Here is a 666-nt window from a genome sequence, read left to right as displayed (position 1 = left end):
CCAACTCAACATCGAAGCACCATCTGCACAAAGTACATGATATATATTGGTTCCTATAAGAAAGAATAAAAGCAAGCAGACTGCAAAAAGAAAGAAATGATAGCCAAACACAACTACTAGTCTACCGAATTCATTTCCACAAGTGGTTTACATGAGAAACAACAATACAACTTGCCTATTCTTTTGCATATGCTCATTTTGATTCATTAATTATTTCAATCAAATGAATTTAAGTTTGAAACAAAAGTTTTGCAGGGTTTACATTTAAGAATGTTAATGAGTTTTTTTTTCAAGTTCAGCTAAAATTAAGCACTTGCCTAGAAAAAATGTATGTTTGGTATTGTGATAGCTTTTATGGTTTCGGTTTAAAAAATTAAGCACTTGCCTGCAAATGGTAGCTTTTCTTAACCAAGGTTTCAAGAGAGAGTTTGGGACAACTTTAGCATGTGTTGATTAAGCAATTGGAGTAAAACACATGCAATACCACATAAACAAACAGAGCCTGAACAACATAAACTGTACAAGCAGCACTCAAAAGAAAAATCAATGTTGTTTTGAACTCTTCCAAGTGGATCAACAGATCAAAGCACACTGTTTAAGCAAGAATTGGTGTGATATTATCACAAGCCTCCCCCTCTCTCAAAACAAAACAAACAAAAAAAAGAT

At 33.2% G+C, this 666-nt stretch overlaps 1 protein-coding gene across 1 annotated transcript in view; it reads right to left on the bottom strand.

Annotated features, from left to right (window-relative positions):
* Positions 1–4: 4 nt before the first annotated feature.
* The window catches only part of LOC105120169 (dolichyl-phosphate beta-glucosyltransferase-like), a gene marked incomplete at its 3' end in the record, with an annotated part of 3,959 nt that continues 3,297 nt past the window's right edge, over positions 5–666 (bottom strand). Inside the window, exon 10 of the mRNA XM_011018359.1 lies at positions 5–23. Coding sequence (XP_011016661.1) covers positions 5–23 — 19 coding nt within the window. The remainder of the gene's footprint in view (positions 24–666) is intronic.

The sequence above is a fragment of the Populus euphratica genome, unplaced genomic scaffold (genome assembly GCF_000495115.2).
Source record: "Populus euphratica unplaced genomic scaffold, PopEup_1.0 scaffold5237.1, whole genome shotgun sequence".
Lineage (NCBI taxonomy): Eukaryota > Viridiplantae > Streptophyta > Magnoliopsida > Malpighiales > Salicaceae > Populus > Populus euphratica.
This window is presented reverse-complemented; position numbering and strand designations above follow the sequence as displayed.